Source organism: Vigna unguiculata, chromosome 1, assembly GCF_037176805.1.
Source record: "Vigna unguiculata cultivar grain cowpea cultivar isolate G323 ecotype 2 chromosome 1, ASM3717680v1, whole genome shotgun sequence".
Lineage (NCBI taxonomy): Eukaryota > Viridiplantae > Streptophyta > Magnoliopsida > Fabales > Fabaceae > Vigna > Vigna unguiculata.
The window spans coordinates 40,514,801-40,534,355 of NC_140792.1; the positions used below are offsets into that span (position 1 = coordinate 40,514,801).

The following is a 19,555-nucleotide window of genomic DNA, read 5'->3' on the forward strand; positions in this document are numbered from 1 at the left end:
ACTCAATTTTGTCATTATTAAGAATGTCTAAAATCAAACTGGTCCAAAAGAAAATGTAAACTAATGAAGAAAAAGTAATTAGGCCTGAAAAGTTTAAAATTGATCAAACAGTTTTTTCTTTGAATTTTTTATTTACCGTTTGCCTAACAACTATCACACATATATAATGTGTCTTAAATATTATTAAAGGCTAATTAGTCTATGTTAGAGATTAATTCATAATATAATAATATAAGTAGCAAAAATTAATCATAGAGAATAATTTAATTTTTGATTAACAAATTAATTATAAATTTTTATTACACATATCAATAATTTTATAAAATACTGTTTAAATAAGTTAATATAATAATTTTTTTCTAAATTAGTTGTTATTTAATGATTTTTTTAATGAAAATTTAATCAAAAATCAAACCATAATGAACCGTTAACACTTTAATTTTATGTTTTATAAATTCTTAAAATATTAATTTTCATATATATTATTGTGACTGGTTATCTTAAAAGTTGTCAAAATCCAACTTAATATATTTCTAAAAATAGGTAAGTATACCCATCAATGTGAATTATGATCATTAAATTCATTTTAAATGTATTTTATCTGTTTATATTTTTTCAAAAATAATTAATCATGTTTTCAATCTGCTTTTTGAATAAATACTAATTATATTAGTATTTAAAAATTAAATAAAATTTGCATATAACTTTATAAACTGCTTTGTCAAATGTAAAATTATTTTGAAATATATATAGTGGTGGATTAATTATTATTATTATTTTTAATTATATATATATATATATATATATATATATATATTTGAAAATTTTTAAATTTTTAAATATAGATAGTATATTTTAAAAATTGATGAAAATTAAATTGTATGTGTTTTTTATTTCTTTTACAAAAGCACAACATTTAATGTTAATAAATAATAAAACATAAAATCAAATATAATAAAAATAAAAATATTTAGACTTACTTATTTTTTTTTGTCTTTTTTTGTCCAAAAATGTCAAATTGTGACAAAAAGAACTAGAGGACCAAATTGACATTTTTAGAAACAGAAACAAAAAAAGTAATTAAACCAAATATTTATTAAAATATTTTTTATTTTCTTTCTCAATGTCCTTTTAGTTTTTTTTACAAAATTGTACTCATGTCTCAATCTTTATGTTTTCGCTTTGTTGTTTGAAGAAAAAAAAAAGTTAGACACAAACTCATTATTTTCATATCATTTGTTATTTATTCTCTATCTTTTTTGAAGAAAAAAAAAAGGAAACTTTCTCTTGTCTCGTTGGATAATAAAATATTAGTTTAATTGTTATTATTATTATTTTTTATCTCATAAGTCTTTGTATATTATTTTTTTATGAATATAAAATATAATATATTATGTATTTTTTCATAACCGATTTTTAATTGTGATTTGACTATAATATATTTTTCTTTTAATACTTACATTTCTCAAATTTTTATTAGATTATGATAAATTATTTTTTTAATATTTTGTATAAATAAAACGTATAATAATGAAGAATAAAATAATAGATTGATTATTTGGAAGTGATAGATAGAGGTGTCAATTTGACTCAGCCCACAGGGCTTGACCCTGACCCATGTGGGCTAGGGCCACACAGGGCTTGACCCTGACCCATGTGGGCTAGGGCCAAAAAAATCCACATTGAAAAAAAAAACCCATAAAAGAAGTCCACAGGGCCAAAAATCCTATAAAAGCCTTGTGAGCCAGGGCCAACCCATGGGCTATATTCCACATGAAAAATATATTATTTTTTAAAATTTATTATTATTTGTGGGACAAGTCGAACGAACCGGACAAGCACGACGTCCCGAAGAGGTCGAACAATCCAGACTTGCCCGATGATCTTGACAAGAACGACGACTCGAACGAGCCCGATGATCCAGACAAACTCAACGACCCGAACTGGCCCCAATGTAGTATTATTTGGGGGTGGGGCGCTAACCCACCTTAGTCCTAGCCCTAACCCACTAGAGAGGGGGGGCTGGGGCTGTTTTTGGCCCCCTCATTTGGGGGCCTCTAAAAAGAGGCTTTATGAATAGTGGATCAGGGTTGGCCCATGGGCTAGGGACCAAATTAAAACATCTAGATTCACATGAAATTTGTTATAACTTTTTAACAAATTAAATTTATTTGCAGACATTAATTTTGCCAAATTAGCTTGAAAGTTACCTATGAAATTAAAATTATAAGTGTTTAGTGTTTCACTTGGATTTAAATTTTGCGGGAATGTGTCTTACAGTTTTTTTTTTTTTTTACATAATTTTTTTAATTCTCTTCCAAGAATTTTTTGTGTTCGAATAGAGAATTTCACAACTTATAACATTAAAATGTATTAAATTTGATGATTCGATTTCTTTTCAAATTGTTTTACAATTTATAACACATTCAAATGTATTGAATTTGAAATTATATCATTTGAAAGTGTTTTATTTTTCAAATCTTTAGTCGTATAAGACAATTCAAATTTAGTAAATTTTAATTTTCTTATTTCTATAAATTATTTCAATTACCATTAAATTTAAACAATTACTTAAATATCAAATAATTGTTAAAAATAAAGTAAAAAACATAAATATTGGTAATCTTTTTATAGTTTGTATTGGTTGATTCTATTTTGTTGTCAAAATTCTTCAAGATTTTTTTTCACTATATTTGCAAAACTTTTTCTCAATTTAAGTTAAACAAAATTATTTTTAAGTTATGAAATGTTGCATCAGGTTAGGCAAATATCACCTCGTTAGACTCAAGCAAGGTTAGGCTAAGTTAGCATGAGTCAGAGTCAAGCCAAGTCAACTGGAACTATAGTCGAGTTGAGTTTGTTTAGGCCTGAGTTGAACCAAAAAGGCTCGAGCCCCAATTGAGCCAAAGGGTTCCAAGCCCAAATCAAGCCATGTTGGTCTAGGTCCAAGTCAAGCTAAGTTAGTCCAAGCTTAAGTCTAGCAAAGTTGGCCTAAATCTAAATCAAGTTGATTAGTCCAAACTCAGGTCATCCTAAGATGGTCCAGACTTAGATTGAGTTGAGTTATGGCAAGCCCACGTCTGGTCGAGTTAAGGCAAGTCCATGTTCATCTGGCTCGAAGTTGACTCATGTTTAGTCGAGTTAGACTAGGCCTAGATGGGTCCTAGTTCGATCAAGCCTTGGTCAAACCAAGTCACCCTAGACCCAGGTCAAGTTGGGTTGGCCTAGACCCCATGTCGAGTTATGTCGACTTGAACTTGATCAAGTCGATTTAGTCTGTGTTGGTCAAGTATAGTCAATTTGGCCTCAGGTATACCTGGGTTTAAGTCAAGTTGAGTTGTGACAAAATCACATTTAGGCGAGTTGGACTATACTCATATTGAGTTAAGTTTGGTACTGTCCACCCTGAGTTAGATTTGGGTAGCCCGTTGTGCCAACTCTAATCAGGATAGCAAGTTCCACCGTTACGAAAATCCATGCTAGCTTTGCCGAAAACCAACAAAGATCACACGCATGTCATAAAAAATCTTAGCTACCAAGCTCTCACTATCACCAGAGAGAATAACCGGTCATCGATAAAAATAACATCCATAACCAAAATAATAAGAATACTTTCATTTCTCCATTATGATACTCAAAACACTTCCCTCAATACACGTTCATGCGACTCCAAGTTATTTTGTGAAATTATGGTGATAATTTTCTAGGATAGAAAGTTATCACTTCTCAGTTATAATATTAAATCCTTAATATTGTTGGACAAAACATGTTAAGAACACAAAATTAAATTGTTTGAGACGTGATTGATCAATGTCATTAAGGATTTATTCGCTTTGTATGCACAAATCTCTCATGATACAATAGAAATATTTTGAGAATTTGAGGAATTCGAAACTTGCGAGCACAACTCTTTAAAGAGTGGTAGAAATAACTCAGGATTTTAGAAGAGGAAGAAAATAGAGTTTGAGAAAAGAATGATAAATGAGATTGTGTTCTCTCTCATGGAAGGAGAGGGAGCATCATTTATAGGAAGATACCCATGGGGTGAAAACCACACCATAACGTGAAAATACTTGTATGTTCAAGAAACCATCCAATATTGAAGGAATTGTCCAATAAAGTCACACTACAAGACGGAAGACACGATTGATTTCAATCCCAGTTTGTTGCGACTTTTGCAATACACATTTCACAACAATATATGGTATCAAATTGATTACGAGATTATGCTTAATGAATTGTGAACTGAATAAAATGTCATTTCACTATTAGTATTGATTTCACTTTGTAATGCTTGATGCATTGTGACAGTGATGTTATGTTAATGTATCAATCACTCTTGTTCATGTATCCATACCTTAACTTTCTCGGCATGGATTCTGAATCCCACCCAATAAGAGAGGAAGGTTCCCTTATTTTTTTTCATCAAGGATCAAAGAGTGAAGCTATATACCTACCCATAAAAGGATTATGAAAATGAATGCGTAGAAAATTTTCAATCTTTTATTATTGTGATGGAATGACACTACTAAGACAGAAGTTCATGCAATGAGAGAAGTGCCTACTTTTTTTTTTAAATGTAGAAATTATATTAAAATAAAAAATATTAAAGAAAAATAAACGCGTTGCAAAAGGATCAACATGCAATTAGAGTGATAGAGTATGATATTAAAGACCAGTCCAGATCTTTTACTAATTTTTTAGATATTGTTCTCTATTAAACATTAATAATACACTGTATTAATATTTTAAATATTTTTTTAATATATTTTAAAATATTTAAATTGGTGGTAATTAATATATTATAGAGATATAATAGACTAACCACACAACAACAAAAAAACATAAGAGAATCCAAATTGGATTAAAGAGACTTCAATTTGATGATTCCATTCTTTTTTTTTAATCATATTAATGTCCCTTACTCTGTAGCGTCTTTTGATGAATTCTTATATATTATATATTATATAATGTTTTCATATTACACCTTGTACATTATATTTTTCGCAAGTTGAGAGGATTGTCCCTATTTAAAATAATCATGAGTTATTTTCAACAACTGATGAGTTCTTTACTAATAGAATACCTATTAGTCATTGTTAGATAACATCTTATTAGAATAAACATTGAATGTTGACAGTACATTAGTTGACTTGAAAATTGTAAAATTACATTATTTCCAAATAGATATTGATGGCCTAATTGAGCCATGATGAAATAAAAATAGGTGGAGTTATCCTACATTTTTATGATAGTTGAATAATTTTGTTTTTTTTATTCAAGAAAATATTTTTAGTTGGAGAAATAAAGTTATGATATCGAATAATTTTCATATTATTCGTGATGATATATAATATTAACTTATCTGTAATATTGTTCATATTAATCTTTCTAATATTATTAAGTACAATACAAGAAAATTAATTCTCGACGTTATTTTTATAAAATAAATATTCAAAGAATATACTTGTCCATAACAACACCAAGTTATTCATAAAGATACTTATATTGTTGTGAATCGGTTTAAAAACTTAAAATGTTAATGATAAATTAATAATAAACATTACTTTATCCCTCACACGAGATGAAAAACATTGTTTTTTTAATTTTAAATTTAGTTATGAAAATTTTTTAACACACTATTTTATTGTCTTTATTATTTTTTATATCAGGTAGAGTAAAGGATTTTTCTGCTCTTATCGACACAAAAGTTGGCAAGAAATATTTACAAGAAACATAATTTTGATTAAAACTAAACCATTAGAGTCTCGTCCATTCCTAAGATCCTAAGGAACAAGATTAGATTAGCAAATGCCTCATTACAGTTACAAAAATCACTCTAATAATGATCTCATCTATTATCTTTATGCATTTTATATCTACTTACAGTGACAAACCTATATATAATTAAATGTTGGTAATGTTTTCTCATTTTATTAAAATCATTATTAAATATTTAGAAAAAAAATATTTTGACTCTCCTAATTTTACTCGTTTATTTCTTTAAAAGATTGATTGATACTTTTATAAAATTGCATGATAATAACTATTATTAATTTATATTATTTGAAAACTAAATTATTACACTGACTTAGATTCTTAAGTTCTCTACTCACTATAGAAGAATGATAGGTCCCAAAAATACCAAGTTGGAAATACTTGTTGGAGATGGTCACTGATTAAGATAGCCACCAATTAATTTTGCCATACACTTGATCATTAAAAACAAATTTATATTAAATGCATTTTAAACATATTTACAAAAAAATAAGAATAAAATTTAAAAAATCACCAAAACATTTTCATATATATTTAAAGTTAACAATACTTATATATACTAATTTTGTTATTTTAAATATATATTATTAATTTAATATTAAAAATGTTGTATGTTCATAATATCTAGAAGATCAAATTTACATAATTGGATATTGTAAGAAAAAAAATTATACAGTACATATGATACCTAGAATGAAATTATATTATGAAAACATATTTTATAGAATATATATACACGAACATCATTAATTATATTAAATATTTAAAAGCTTAAGTTTACTTCAGGTCTTACTATATTTGTTAGTTAATGTAAATTAATAGATTTTGATCCTGGTTCTAAGATTCTTTTAAATTTTTTTATAAAATTTAAAATAATGTTCTAAATTTTACAAAATATGTGATTTTGGTTTTACTTTTTAAAATTTTGATATTCTCTTAAAATTTTAAATAAATAATTTTGATTCGTAATATTTATATTAAGATGTGTGTTTGGTTGTGCGTTAATATATAATTGATTTTTCAATACAAAATCATATATATTCTGTTTTAAAATCAATTTAAAATTAAAAAATTTCCTTACATTGGGAAGCAAATTATATCAGTTCCTGTATTCATGAAATCAATTCAACGTATAATCGATTTTTGAACATGTTAGTTACCATACCAGTATGTATAACTCGGAATGGTTGTTTAAATTTTTTAATAAATATATATAAGTGGCTAATTACTATTTTACGATACTAAGAATAACCTAAATATGTTTTTTTAGCTTATATAAAATTAATAGATTTTGATTCTGTTTTTTTCTTACATGTTCATTTATATCAATATATAAAAAAAAAAAAAACTTTTTGGTGTTTATTTTCTTTTTTCATCTTTATCTTTCAAATCACCATTTCATCTAAATTTAATTGATTTTTAAATTTAACTATTTAAAAAAAACTTTTTTCCTAAATAAAATAAATAAAAATATATATAAATAAATAAAAATTATCTATAACTAAATTGTAAAATGATTTATATTAACTTCTAAATTATAATTTTATTTTATTTTTTATCATAAAAAAGTGGGAAAAAAATGAACACAATGCGTGTCAACGTATTTTCACTAATTTTGTTTTTTATATCTTGTAAAGTGTGTGATTTTTAGTTTAGTCTTTTTTTTATTCCTTTAAATTTTAAATAAATGTTTTTAATTCATAATGTTAATATTAAGATAGATGAATAATATAATCTCAGATGTATTCTTTTAATTAATTATATTATTTACTATATTAGTATGTATCACTTGAAACGTATTGGTTAATTTATTTTGGCTTAAATACATTTTTGTTCTCATTTTCGTAATGTTTGTTGCGGATGGTCCTCATCTTGACAGAATGTTTAAAATGGTCATCTTTTTACTGAATATTTAAAATGGTCATCATTTTCGCAATCCGTGTTTTATTTGGTCATTTTCTGTAACGTCGTTTAAATCATTAACGCAACATTGTACAGGTGGCACAATATGTATTAGGGTGTTTTATTTAACGGCGTTACAGAAAAAGACCAAATAAAACATGAATTGCGAAAATGATGATCATTTTAAATATTCGGTAAGAATGAAGACCATTTTAAACATTCTGTCAACATGAGGACCATCCGCAACCAACACTACGAAAATGAGGATCAATAAGGTATTTAAGCCATTTATTTTTTATTGAGAAAATAAGTAGTTAATTACTACCACATAATTACTACCAATACTGCAAATATATCTAACTCATTAATATTATAACGAAATGTTAGGTAGCTTACATTTAAAAAATAAAGTCAACTGCATTTAATTTTTTAGTTAGTAACTAAGATTACTTTACGTTTAAATCAAGTTGTATAATCTAACTATGTCATCACAAGGGTATCGTACTTGTTAAAATTTATTGTTTTGAAAATTATATAATGTTAACTTCCATATTTAAAAAAAAAATTAAAGTGTTTTCATCAATTATAATAAATATGAACCATAAATATAAACCTACTTTTAGGTGTACTTATTTTGTTAAGTCTCTTATATACATAGTCTATTTGGACATTTAATTTTATTAGGATAGTTCAATTTTTTTAGAAAATACAAAATGTTTTATAACATGTATTTTTTAATAAGAATTTTCGAAAGAAATTAAATTTGTATAACTTCATCGAAAGAAATTGAAATTTTTAATAATTTTATTAAGGTAATTGTATTGTTTAAAATTATAACATTTCATTTGAAAACTAAAATTTTAAAATTCTCTATGTTTCCAAATTCATTTTTTTTCTCAACTCAATTTTGATTTTGAACGTCCACAATTTAACCAATGATTATTTTTTGCTTCACGTCGACTCATGATTTTAACAGAAATTATTTTTGTGGTTCAAGTTGTTTGAATATATTTTTTAGATATTTTTACTTCTTGATCAATATGAACCAGATATGTTTCCAACATTTTTATCACTTTCCCTTGTCTTAATGTTTTAAAAGATTGTCTCAATGTTTTAAAAGATTAGTGTGATTTGTTGTTTGTCACGTTAAAAAATACTTAATATTATTGAATGAGGAGTTGTGCACTCATGCATTTCTCAAATATGAGAACCTAACAGAAACAAAATTTAAAATAGGAATGAAAATCAGAATAACATTATAATTTAGGAACATAAAACATAATTAACCATTTTTTTTATCATCAAAACAAAGATGTTATTTTTGGTCAATAGTTGAGGAACATATTTTTCCTAGTGTTAACTTAAAAACTTTTACCATAATGGACATCCTCGAATTACATCTTTCATTTGTCACCACATAAAAATAATTATTAGAAAATATAAAAAATTAAAGAATATTAAACATGGGTGAGCACACCAAACCTATAATAAAGTAATATCACAATAACAAAAAACATATTTTTCATGACATACCTATTATAAAATAAATTCAAACTAATATATGTAGTGATATTACTCTGTTCCAAAATTCGCTAACTTACACTAATTTAAATGTTGTTGCATGTATGCAAACATCTATATTATCTTCCCTTAAGGAACCAATGAATTGTCCTCTCACAACAAAAAAAAAATAAAAATCACAAACTAAAGAAAAGTCATATTCCAGGCAAAATCTCCTTGAATTAAAACTCAATCAAGCCTTACTTGATAACAAATTTAAAATATTATGTGAAAAAATGTTTGAATAAATAATTAAAAAAATAGAAATTTAAAAAAGTCATTCGTTTTTTTTTAACAATTTAGAAATAATTCAAACTAATATAAATAATGATATTAACAATTTAAATTATATTGTAATTTTTTTAATTTGTCTTATTTTTTATATTTTCCTTTTAGGTTAGTTTTAAGTAGTTGGTTATATTTCAATCGAGTTCCATCGGTTGAAATTTCTTTTACTAATGTTGACTAGGTTAGTTACTAAAATTTTCTTTTTCATCATATAGGTAGTGTGATGAAATAGATGTAATGTGAGAATGAAGAAGGTGATTTTTTTTTTTACTGCTATGTTTGATGTTGAATTATAAGACTATAACATTTATTACAATAGAAAGCTATATATTTAGGAATGCATATATGCACTCACAAATCAACATTCCCATTCATTGGTCAAAAAAACTTGAGTGTGTGTTAGCCATGTCAGAAACATCTTCAATCACTAAGACAAGGTCAGAGGTGTGGAGAACACGTGTAGGGTCTGCACTACGAACCACCTTGGCATGCACCATAGCAGGTTGCACATACCTTTATGGTCCTGCACCACTCCGACGCTACCTTACATACCCAGCTTTCACATATTCAACCACGCTCCTCATAGTGTCTGATGCTACGCTCGGTGACACGCTACGAGGTTGCTGGCACGTGCTTTGCGCCAGCATCCAGGTCATGATACTCTCCCTCCTCGCTCTGCACCTGGTTGGACCCCAAAACTTCACCAGTCTAGTGGCGGCACTCGCCATGGCAGTTTCTGCATTTCTCGTTGCGTTGCCCGTTGAATCCACGCACTTGGTGACGAAGCAGATAGCGTTTGGACAACTGGTGAATGTTTATGTTAGGACTGTCATAGATGGTGCAGAAGAAAAAGTGGCCATGCACACAATTCATGTGGTGTGTTCCACCGCCCTCGGAGCTGTCGCTGCTGTTCTCGCCATGTTGCTTCCTTGCCCTTCCCCTCGCCTAGCCATCTCTCAGGTATTAACATTTCCACCAAGTTTGTATTTTCCCATGTGTTTTCTAATTTTCAAAGGTTATTAATTAGCGCTAAATTTAAATATATAACTTTTTTTATCTAATTCCTTAAAATTACAAGTACGGTCATCATTCCTTATTTTCAAGGAGTAATGTGCTTCATTAGCAAGGGACCAAGATAACTATATATGTAATTCTTAACATTAACTATATTTAATTTTTAACTAAGTTATCATTACAACATATTTTACAGTTTAACATAGTAAGTAAAAATCAGTTAACTAATTAATTGGAGGTTGAAAATCTTGAAAGAAGGAATTAATGTTCCCCGTGTACTTGAGGGCCTCTTTAAGCATTTATTGATACTTTTATTAACATATATACCACAAGTTAGCAAAACTAGAGATGACAATGAGATTTTTATTTACTTTTAAAGAAAAAAAAAATCATTTTTGTCTTTATACTCGTATCCAACTTGGTATAACAATGTTTTATTACTAAAAAAATAAATTAAATAGTAACAAATTTTAGAGAGAAAAAAACTAGTCCCTATAATTAATGTCTAAAATTTGTCATTTTTTTTGGTATCGACATATATAACAAACACCCTTCTTTTTTAATTTCATCATTTAAATGTGACGTTATATATATGTATTTTACTTTTATTGGGACATCTAAAGTTACAAAGTCTGTGACATGATATGGAATTTGCTAGTTAAAAAATAAAATTATTTTATTGTATAATATATAATTTGTTATATTATACTGATTTAATTTTTGAATGACTTCTTTTAAGAATATTAACATAGATAATAGATTCTCCTTGTTGATTGATCAGAAAGAGTATTGAGGAGAAGTTGGATTAGCACCCAAAAAGTCAAACTTGTAATAAATTAAAGAAATCCATATACCAAACTAATCTTAATAGTGAGAATTCTCCAAAAATCTGGCATGGTAAGACTGAGCAATTACCCTACTTGAAAGTAAAAAGGGGAGTGAAAGAACAATGGACCCAACACTCCCCAAACTCATTAAAAATGTTGACAATCCTACAACATAGGAGCATTATTGGTTGTGTGTGCATGTTTCTACATGATATTTATGATTGGAAGAGAAAAATGTAATTTTCTATGAATAATAATAAACCCTCCACATATACAAGTTTAACCACATTATATACATCTAAACGAACAAGAAATAAGTCAACTTTTGTTTTATATAACTTCCTTTTCCCATTTCCATTTGTTTGTTATATATATATATATATATATATATATATATATATATATATATATATATATATATATATATATATATATATATATATATATATATATATATATATATATATATATATATATATATATATATATATATATATATATATATATATATATATATATATATATATATATTACATATTTATTTAGAACAATCTTAATACCACACGCAAAATTTACGATATTTTTGTAAATCATTATTATTATTTTTATTCTTTTAACTTCTCATCAACATTGTCTTGCAACAAATTTGATATAATTTATGAACACAAATATTACTAAGGTCATAAGGTAATCGAACAAAGTATCTTGTTTTCTTGTTTAGATATATTGCACTAACATAGTCACAAATAAGAAACAAAACAAACTCATAAGAGAACACTATTTGTTGGATGAAAACTATTTGGAAGGTAGAGCACATTAAAAAATTAAAAATGAATACTCACAATGCCTAGATAATCCATTTTTCTACATGTATTATATTGACAAATTATAATGTTTTATTCAAGGTGATGTTCTATTTTGTTATAAAACTAAAATAAATAAACAGTTGCAATGGATCTTATTTTCAGAAAAGGAAGTTGTGTAAACTATATATCCATAATATATGTGAGAGGTTAAATTGCAACATGAAGGTGATCTCTTCTTCAAACAACTCAGTTGTTGTTGGTTACGTTACTTTAGCCAAATCTCTCTCTACTACTGGAGTCAAGCTTCTTCACAATATTAGGAGTAAACTAGTGAGTTAACCTAAATCTATCTAAATCATTTCGGACCAAAGAACTAATTTCCTTAGAGTTAAATATTTGGTTTTGATGTTTTTATGAAACAGGACACAATGGATTGGGAACAACCACTAACAAGAATTTTCAACTCTGATAAGATTGATGTACAAGATAAACTACAATACTTCGAGTTACCAATAAGAGCTATGGGCATTGCTCTATCAACATGTACCTTTCCTATAAGAGTCATCGATGAGGATCTCAAAGGTATACTGCTCAAATATAGAGGAGAATTCAACAAAAAATTAAGCCAACAATCCAACTTCTTCGCTCATTTTGATGCAGCTGCAATATCAGAGTTGAAAAAAGACATTTTTACTAAAAATGTGTTGGCCTATAAAGATCTCCCAACCTCGTTCTTTTTATATTGCATGCATTTACTCCTAGACGACACACCCATTGTAAAAAAAATGGATCCCAGGCCGATGAAAACTTCAAAAAAGGGTAATTTTCATTGGAGCACCGACAATATTAAAGAGATAGTGATGAATTTATTTCCCTCAAAAATCAATTTGATTTTTCCACTTAAGGCCTCTCTTTCATTGGGCTTTGCCATGTTTCTGGGTTTAGTATATAACAAGGAAAATGGATATTGGTCAGGACTCATTGTTGCTATCTGCTTTGTGACCGGTCGACATTCAACCTTTTCACTTGCAAATGCACGTGGTCAAGGAACTGCAATGGGATCAATCTACGGAGTCCTTTGTTGCTTCATTTTTCAAAGATGTATGGATATAAGGTTCTTACCTCTTCTACCATGGATATTTTTCTCTTCTTTTCTTATGTATAGTAGAATGTATGGTAAAGCTGGTGGGATTTCAACAGTTACAGGAGCTTTATTAGTTATTGGTATAAACCATGATGAAAATCCTAGTAAATTTGCATTTGTTAGAATTGTTGAGGCCACAATTGGACTTATTTGCTTTGTTATTGTAGAGATACTTTTCAATCCTTTTAGAGCATCAACTTTAGCAAAAGGCAAACTTTCTCAATGCTTGAGATCTCTTCAACATTGCATTGACCAAATTTCTATCATTGTTCCTAGTGAAAAAGAGAAGTCGTCTTCTTACTATCAAACATCACAAGATGGGAATTTGAAGCTGAAATTTGTAGTGGATCAATTAGAAGAGGTCACAATGGAAGCTGAATTAGAGCCTAATTTTTGGTTCATTCCATTTCATAATGGCTGCTATAGAAAGATGTTGGAATCATTATCAACAATGGTGGATCTCTTACTTTTTGTGGCATACTCAATGGAAAAAGTTAAGCTATTGCTGCAGAAAGATGAAACATTTTTTATGGATCTCTGTGATCGAGTTAACGAGAATGTGGAAAATGTCAAGAATAAAGTAGGACTCATATTGAATTGCCTTGATAAGATAACAAGGATACAATCTTCTATGGAACTTGAAAAAGAGTTAAAGAATATAAATCTTTCTATTGATGTTGATATAGAAGAAAACCTCAGGAATGATGCATTTTGGATTTGGAATGGAGATGAAGAGGTCAATAATATTACTTACTCTTTTCTCCACTATTTAGAGAAGATAGCTAATAAGGCTTGCACTAATACAGATGAGGAGATGCTTAAAGGACAAATGCTTTTTCATTATGGTTGTTTGGGATTTTGTTCTACTAGCTTGATGAGAGAAACAATAAAGATTCACAATGAAGTAAAAGAGTTACTTGTATGGGAGAATCCCTCAAGTCAAATAAACCTTAAAGAAATCTTTCTATAAAAACCAAGCTTTGTGGTTCCAAAAAATCTAGCAACATAATAGAAGGTATTGACATGACAGCAAAAAAATATATTTTATGTTGTACTTTAGTATGCTTTTTTCATTAGTTTTTCCATCAAACTTACTTAACTACAAAAAGAAAGGTATTATTTGTGTATAAAAAAAACTATAACCACCGATATTAAAACTAATGGTGAAAAATAAATTGGGGGATGAATCTCTTTGAGAAGAATTAGGAAGGTAAGTAGAGTCGAAATTGAAAAGAATGAGATTATTTTTGGACTTAATGATAATTATTAGTGTCACTTTTTTCTTAGACTAGTGCTATTGCTTCTGTACAATTCCTTTATTCCAAAACAAGACAAGAAACATACATTAGTGTTGATTAACAATTTTGTCCACCACTATTTTCCAAATCCACAAAAATAAATTACAATAATAACATAAAATAAGAATAAAATAAATAATGATTCATTTATATTATATTATTTTTTCAGTTTTTTTAACTATCCATCACTGATAATTTTATAACATTTGAATTAATCATAAAAGGAAAAGACAAATGATAAAAAAAGATAAAAAAAAAGTATCAATTTTTTTCATAAAAAAACTCCTAAAAATGCACTAGTCAAATATTATGTTCGAAAATGTCTAAAATAGATAATATTAAATGTCAACACCCAAATTTGTCCGGATTATTAAAAAATTATTTCTAAAATATTCAAAAAAATAAGTGGTAATAAATTGTCTTAAAAAAATAATAAAATTGATTAAAAAGTTTTTCTTTAAATTTTTATTTTATTTTATTAAATTTTTATTTTTTTATTTTATTTTTAAATAATAATAATAAAAAAAATCAAATTAAAGATTGAATTAAAATAAATTCATTTGTTTTTACGTTTTCTTTATTTAATTAATTGAAATTTAAAAATTAAAAAAAAAAAGGGAAAACGGTTTTGATTAATGAGAGGGAATAATTGATGTTTTGATAGCAGTATAACTTCCATCAGTTTTTAAAGAGCAAGTTAATATAGAGGGAGGACTGCCATTTTGAGGGGGGAGAAAAGTAGAAGATTCACTGTAATAGGATCTTCTCACAATTTTCGTCCAAAAAAGTTCATCATCATATCAACATTAATTTACTCATCTCCATTTCAATTCAATTGAGAGCCATAACCCAGAAAAAAGATTCAAAGGTGTATATCAGACAATTCAGCAGCAACGATAATTAAAGAACAAACACAAGGGAACGAAAAAGATTTGTGCATAGCAGGTTACACAATTTTTGCTCAGTTTCGTTTATTTTGGTAATATTATTTTCATCTCCAACTTTTAAGTTAATAAACCACAATCAAAATTGAAATTGGACCAGAAAGGAAGGGGTTTGAATAGAGAGAAAAAGGGGTCACGGTGATATGTGGTGTTATGGAGTTGATGGTCTTTGGCGGCATGTTCTGATGGTGGATGTCTACGGCAATGGCTTGATAACATCGGAGTAGCACGATGTTGACCAGGCGGAGGAGAGACGCAAACATGGAGGCCATGCTGTGGTGCTCCGCGCATTTGAGAGAGGCGAAGCCGCCGTCACTGGAAGAACGATGATGGAGGTCGGCGCCGTTGTTAGCCGAGTCACCGGCGACTTGGCAGTGAGTAGCGTCTATGGTTGGTGCAGCGTGAGGTAGAAGATGAAGTTGGGGAAGAAGAGTTTTAGGTGATGTGCTTTTTCTGGAAGAATAATTTGATTTAGGTTTAGGGTATCGGGCAGATTCTTTAATTCTTCGTGCACCCCGATAACTTAATTCACACACCTATGCAAATTTGTTTTATAATTGGACCATTTGTTTTTGTTTACTCCAAAATGTAATATTCCCACACCCCGTACATTTAGTTTTATTTCACCTTATGTATTCGCATTTTTACTAAGCACACACCTCACTTCTTTAATTTCCTTGTTTAGATTAGGATGTGTTTACTTTATGCACCATGTATTTCTTCTATGTGCACCTCATTCCTATGTGTGTAGTTTTTCTCATTGCACCCGCATATTTACTTATGCACTTTCATTTTCTATTTCCAATTTTACCCTTTTATTTTATTAAATATCACATCTCAATCATATCATTTTCAAAAATAATAAAAAATATTTTAAATTGAAATAAAAATTAAAATAATATTCAAAATTAATAAAAATAAGAACAAATAAAATTTAAAATTATTTTATTTATTTTTTCTTTTAGTGTCTAATCCACCGCTTGCGTCGCACAACACTCCTTTTTCAAATACAAAATTATTAAGATGATTTTGCTGTCTACTCGACAGCTCGCATCGCACGACACTTCTTTTCAAAATATAAAAATCATAGAAATATTTTGGTGTCAACCTGGCCGCACACGTCGCATGACACTTATTTTCAAAAATGTCAAAAGACAACTTTAAGAATTAAATATTTTAATCAAGTTTTATCAAGAACTACATGATCCTTGATTCTCCATTGTGAATGGAGATACGTAGGAGCAGGGCAAGTCCTTGTCAGGTTCACTTTCCAAAAATCAAAAGGTTTTCCAAATCATTTTCAAATAGTTTTATAAAGAACTAGTAGCCCTTATTTCTCATTTTTAATGAGAATAAGTAGGACCAAGGTTTTAACCCTTGTCGGATCCCTTTCACTCAAAAAATGATTTTGTTCAATATTTTCTTATTTATGGGAAAAATAAATATTTAAATAAACACATATCTTTTGCAAAATTAATTAAAGGTAACGCCTTTGGGTGAGCGTTGTAGGGTGCTAATACCTTCCATACGTGTAACCGACTACCGGACCCTAAATTTGGTTTTCATAGACTTTATTTTATTCTTATGGTTTTTCATAATTTTTCAGAATAAACTATGGTGACGACTTCTAATCTCTTTTTCCAAATCCTTTCTTTTTTTTAGTTCGTCATCCCGTCGCAATTTAGATTGCGACATTAAGAAAGTAATGACTTAACTGCATGTTTAAGGCATGAACGATAATATTTCGGAATAAGACCTTTAATCAAAACAACTAAAACAAAAGTTTTTCATATAGTAACATAATTTTGACAACCTGAAAACAAAATTATCTCAAAATTGAGAAATTAAAAACATTTTATGTGATCGTTGGTACAGGCTATTTATAACTACAAATAATAAATAATATCATTGAAAAACCTTAATCACATACAAAGTGATTTTTTTTCCTTTCAATATAGTTTATCTAAAAACTATCGGAAATTTTAGGAGTTTTTGGAAATATAAGAAATGTTACAGGAGCTTGTGATTTTATATTTTCTTAATTTGTAGCCAATTCTTCCTTTGTCAAATACTAAGCAATTTTTTTTCTTCTCATAAACTCTTAATACTTTTAACTTGTTTGTATCTTAATCACACAAAATTTGTTTTTAAAATGACACTTTGATACATTGTAATTTTTTTTAAACAAGTGAGCAACACTTTTCTCAAAGTAATGGTTCTTTTGTATTTTCTAACGAAAGAATAAATGTTTTGTATTTCTTTAGCATAGTTATAAGAATTTTTTCAATGAGTATTCTTTAGTTGTTTTATATTCTTTCATCATTTGCGATTTAAATTTCCTTATCAAATTTGTAACTTTTATGCATTAACTCTTCTTATTTCCTCATTTTCTCCTTTCAAATAATCCTAAATTCTTTTAGGTGACTTTAGGATCATGATCTTGGTTAAGATCATTTATGAAACACCTATGAGTAAACATAACTTTTTCTTTCTCTTCTTTTTTTTATTTCTATTTTATCTGGATATTGGTGGGATTTTGAGGCAACAAATCATGGATGCCATCTTTGTCCATAACTTCTCATAAATTTAACCCATATGTAGATAAGTTTGCATTCCTACAACCCATATACTACAAGAAAATCTCTTATTAGAAACCAATTTTAGTGACAAAAAATAATTAGTCACTATAATGACCAATTTAGATATCAATTTATAAACTAAATTTTTTTTGTAGATAAAATAGTTCCTAAATTGGTCACTGTAGTGAATTGATATCTAAAATTGGTTACTAACATTAACTATCAAGGTTTTAACTAACAGAAAAATTGATCTTTAATCTTGTATCTAAATCGGTCAATAATGGGGCAAATTTAGAGACAATTTTTTTTGGTAGATAAAATATTGATAACTAATGTTAGTTACTAATTTAGAGACAAATTCAATATATTGACCAATTTAGAAACTATTTAGTTATCAATATTTTTTAGTTTATAAATTGATAACTGAATTAGTCACTATAGTGACTAATTATTTTTATCCCTAAAATTGGTCACTAATAAGAGATTTTCTTGTAATTATATATAATAACTTTGACCATTAAAGAGTGAAATACTTGTGACAAATGTCCTTCCATTGAATAGGTTATCTAGGAACAATAGCTAGGTTCCATAAGAACAATGACTTTTGATATCATTGAAATTCTAAGATTTTTGAAAGAGATACAAGAGATATATTATATGAAGGATCTTATTATTTTATTTTATTCAGATACTTTATATTCAGAGCATGATGTGACAATTAAATATTTACAATATCTCAATCTTGATTTTTTAAATCTAATTAACAACTAAATATATTTTTATCTTTCTATGAAGGATATTTCTAAATACAAAAGAGTTTTGAAAAATTAATTTAAAGAAAAAAGATATCAAATAAATAAATATTTTTAAGAAAAAAATATTCTAACTATATAATATCAACAACAACGATAATTTAAAAGATCAAATATACAATAACAATTCTCTCTAAATACATTGTAAATACAAATATGAAAATAATTATATTTCATATTTTGATTAAGTGCAAATCAATGGTTATTTAATTTATCTAAAGAAAATCTTATCGATATGTAGTTTTTTTTTGTTCGGTTAAATGTGTTTTTAGTCTTTGAATGTTGACATGAAATTAAATTTCGTCTATGTTCGAAATTTTGATACATTGTGGTCACAAACTTAAAAAATAAATAGATATAGTATTTTTAATATAATTACTCTAAAAATTATTTGATGCGTCAAATGTGTTTTCTAACTGATATTAAAGTTGGGACGTCTCAAATGTATTTTTTAATTAATATTAAAGCAAAAACATGTCGAACGGTGTAAATATTTCAAATGTTAGTATATATTTTTCAACTAACATTAAAGTGTGAGAACATGTGAAATAGGTTAAACAACTAAAATGCTTACTTTAAAATTTGTTTGATGCGTCAAACGTG

General features: G+C 27.5%; 1 protein-coding gene across 2 annotated transcripts; it reads left to right on the plus strand.

Annotated features, from left to right (window-relative positions):
- The first annotated feature begins 9,846 nt into the window (after nt 1–9,846).
- LOC114190850 (uncharacterized) lies at nt 9,847–14,536 on the plus strand. 2 transcript variants are annotated; one of them, XM_085665348.1, is made up of 4 exons: nt 9,853–10,488; nt 12,338–12,505; nt 12,598–13,276; nt 13,596–13,726. In XM_085665348.1, the coding sequence occupies exons 1-4, from the start codon at nt 9,874–9,876 to the stop codon at nt 13,646–13,648; spliced, it is 1,515 nt and encodes a 504-aa protein (XP_085521474.1). In that variant the 5' UTR covers nt 9,853–9,873; the 3' UTR covers nt 13,649–13,726. The 2 variants fall into 2 exon arrangements, with proteins under 2 accessions (XP_027935704.2, XP_085521474.1); XM_028079903.2 differs by having other exon boundaries at nt 9,847–10,488; nt 12,598–14,536.
- Nucleotides 14,537–19,555: the final 5,019 nt, after the last annotated feature.

Coding starts and splice junctions, on each gene's coding strand:
- LOC114190850 (XM_028079903.2), top strand. CDS start 9,874: ATGCACTCACAAATCAACATTCCCATTCATTGGTCAAAAAAACTTGAG. Junction 10,489..12,337: donor CTCGCCTAGCCATCTCTCAG/GTATTAACATTT, acceptor TCTTATTTTCAG/AAAAGGAAGTTGTGTAAACT. Junction 12,506..12,597: donor ACAATATTAGGAGTAAACTA/GTGAGTTAACCT, acceptor TTTATGAAACAG/GACACAATGGATTGGGAACA.